The sequence below is a fragment of the Trichinella spiralis genome (assembly GCF_000181795.1).
Source record: "Trichinella spiralis strain ISS 195 chromosome Unknown Scfld4, whole genome shotgun sequence".
NCBI classification, from domain to species: domain Eukaryota; kingdom Metazoa; phylum Nematoda; class Enoplea; order Trichinellida; family Trichinellidae; genus Trichinella; species Trichinella spiralis.
In genome coordinates this window covers 2,170,537-2,173,022 of record NW_003526943.1, presented here as the reverse complement: position 1 = coordinate 2,173,022, position 2,486 = coordinate 2,170,537, and the positions used below count along the sequence as shown (strand labels likewise).

At 29.9% G+C, this 2,486-nt stretch overlaps 1 protein-coding gene across 1 annotated transcript; it reads left to right on the top strand.

Annotated features, from left to right (window-relative positions):
- The first annotated feature begins 1,325 nt into the window (after positions 1 to 1,325).
- Positions 1,326 to 2,193, top strand: Tsp_00553 (ATP-dependent RNA helicase DDX19B). Its single transcript, XM_003376303.1, has 3 exons — positions 1,326 to 1,366; positions 1,868 to 1,895; positions 2,020 to 2,193. Exons 1-3 carry the CDS (start codon positions 1,326 to 1,328, stop codon positions 2,191 to 2,193), a joined length of 243 nt encoding a protein of 80 aa, XP_003376351.1.
- The last annotated feature ends 293 nt before the right edge of the window (positions 2,194 to 2,486 follow it).

Sequence of the window (2,486 nt, the reverse complement as noted above, 5' to 3'; positions counted from 1 at the left end):
AGCTGATGACAGAAACACCAAAAGAAATAGCCAGTATAACAGCAAGCAAAATATCAGTACAACAATGTGAAAGTGTAAATCATATAAAAAGCATTTTGTTTTGATTGGCTGTAATGTTTCACGGCACACTATTTACAGGCGGCCTAAGAATACAATCTGGGATATGCATTTCTTCCACAACATGTGCTTATATATCTCTATACAGTACAAAAAGTGTAAGAAAAAGGTGCTAGTTGTGTGGAGGAAAAGAGGGCAGAAAAATTAGCAGTTGTGTCAGCAAAATGTGGAATCTACATCTCCAGTGCTAATTACCATGTGATTGGAGAAGATTAACATGATCAATTTGCCATGTCAAAAAAATAAAATAACTGCTGCAAAGGCGGTTTTGTCATATTTTGTGGCACGTAGAAAAAAGATGATGATTTTAATTTATCAATTTTTGATAAAACAACATAAAATTATTTGCAGTGGTTTCTTTGAAAAAATTTAGATGTAACTGATATTATTCAAGCTTTTTCACACGCTTTTCAAAATCCGGGTAACGTAACCCAGTAATCGAAAAGCGCACATAGCGCGAACAATCCATCAGTAGGTAAATACAGTAGTGCATAATGAAATTCGTCCAATGCTGCTTACCATATGAAAGCGAATAAAGCAAAAATAAAAACAGCTCCAAACGGTCTGATCAGCATTATTCTTCATGCATTCATTAATTTCAGATTTTATTTCAACTTTAATTGTCATGTAAAGAGGTGAAAAGTTTTTCAGTGATTATTTGAAAATTCCACCCCATTCACAATACCAGTTTTTACTGATTTATTACATTGAAAGTGTATTTTAATTTCAATTCCAAGTATGTTAATTTCTATAGAACAAAGTAGCACTATAATATTATCAATTGCCACATGACGATTTTTAAGCAGACTTTTCGGGAAAATATCAGAAAAATATGGTATTTACAAAAATTGTTATTTGTTTACCAAACGTTCAGAACTAAATTCCAATAAACAGCAGTATATTTATATGTGTATGCATGCCTGTCATAACTATAATTGCAATAATTGAATAATCATTCATGCTATAATACCTTGGAATAATTGCGCGCAAATTTGCAATTCTTGAAAAGTAGCATTTAATTTGAAGAAATAATAAATATTTATTTTTCATGTCGGATTACAGGAATCATCCCCTGCATCAAAAGTGTATTTAATCAGTTGCAGATTTGTTAATATTTACAAAAACACAGCCCACATGCTTTTTTATGAGATTTTACTATAAAAGGATAAACCACACCAAGAATATCATTCACTAACAAATTTTTCAAAATGAAATTCTTTCTGTGCATTCTCGCTATTGCATTTTACACGTAAGTAATAATTCTCATATTTCTACTGTGAAATTTGTCACTATTTGCTATTAGCATAATAAAAACAGTATATAATAATCATGCATGATAAGTGCTATAAGAGTCGAATAAAATAATGGGCATAGAAATCGCAGCAGCTAATTAAATCGATGAAAATAAATATCATATGCTAAATTGAAAAGCAAAATACATAATTTTTTAATCACAATTTATTTCATGAAAGAGTGTGTCATTTGAAAATTAATTTCAATGTATAATATCTTGAAATGCAAATTCTGTCAGTGCATTTATTTTTTTGAACATAATTAACTATTGCATTATGTAATCCATCAAATGTAATAAAATAATGCATAGCACGTGCACTTTTGAAGAGTAATATTAGAAGAAATCAATAACACGAGCTAAATAAATATGGTTTTGAAAGTTCAGAACTTATTTGCTTACTGAAAAATGCTGATTTATTTGACGTTTCATGTATAAAATGTGTGAAACATTTTTCAGGGTGTCAGCTGCTGTGTTTGACGATATGGTAAGTTCAAGAATATTTATTTGCAGATTTATATAAATAAGAATTATATAAAATACATCAATAACGATATGACTTTATGTTGATTTTCACACAGCTGTTTATTGTTGCATTCATTTTACTGTAGTTGAAAACCGAAACTGGAAAATTGTGTGCTGAACAATGCCAGCAGCAGTATGCAGCCTATCAGCAGGCAGCTCAAGAATCTATGACTAGAGGATATCTACATGCTGAACCAGCATCTCAAGATTTCGTAAACTGTTTTGTTAACTGCCGAGTTGGTCTTCTTGGTCTGCGATGATCATAAAATACCGTCACTTATCTTAAAATATTGACAATCCATATGAAAAATATTTATTTATGTATATTCATTTATGTGTAAATTTTAATTATTAAAAGAAATCATTCATTTTGCAATTGTTATATTTTGTCTTCCTTAAAGTTGTCCGTTGAGTAAGTAATATTGTTTTGAAATATCTCTATTTTAAATTTTTACATACATGACATCATCTATAAATGAAATGACCTATGACGAAAGCCAAGTTTTACTACCTAGCATAGAATAATCCTGCTGCTTTTATCCTCTGCTGAAAT

Excerpts from the sequence above, each read along its gene's own strand:
- Tsp_00553 (XM_003376303.1), top strand. The coding sequence starts at position 1,326 with ATGAAATTCTTTCTGTGCATTCTCGCTATTGCATTTTACAC. Across the intron at positions 1,367-1,867 it reads CTCGCTATTGCATTTTACAC|GGTGTCAGCTGCTGTGTTTG; the intron begins GTAAGTAATAAT and ends AACATTTTTCAG. Across the intron at positions 1,896-2,019 it reads CTGCTGTGTTTGACGATATG|TTGAAAACCGAAACTGGAAA; the intron begins GTAAGTTCAAGA and ends ATTTTACTGTAG.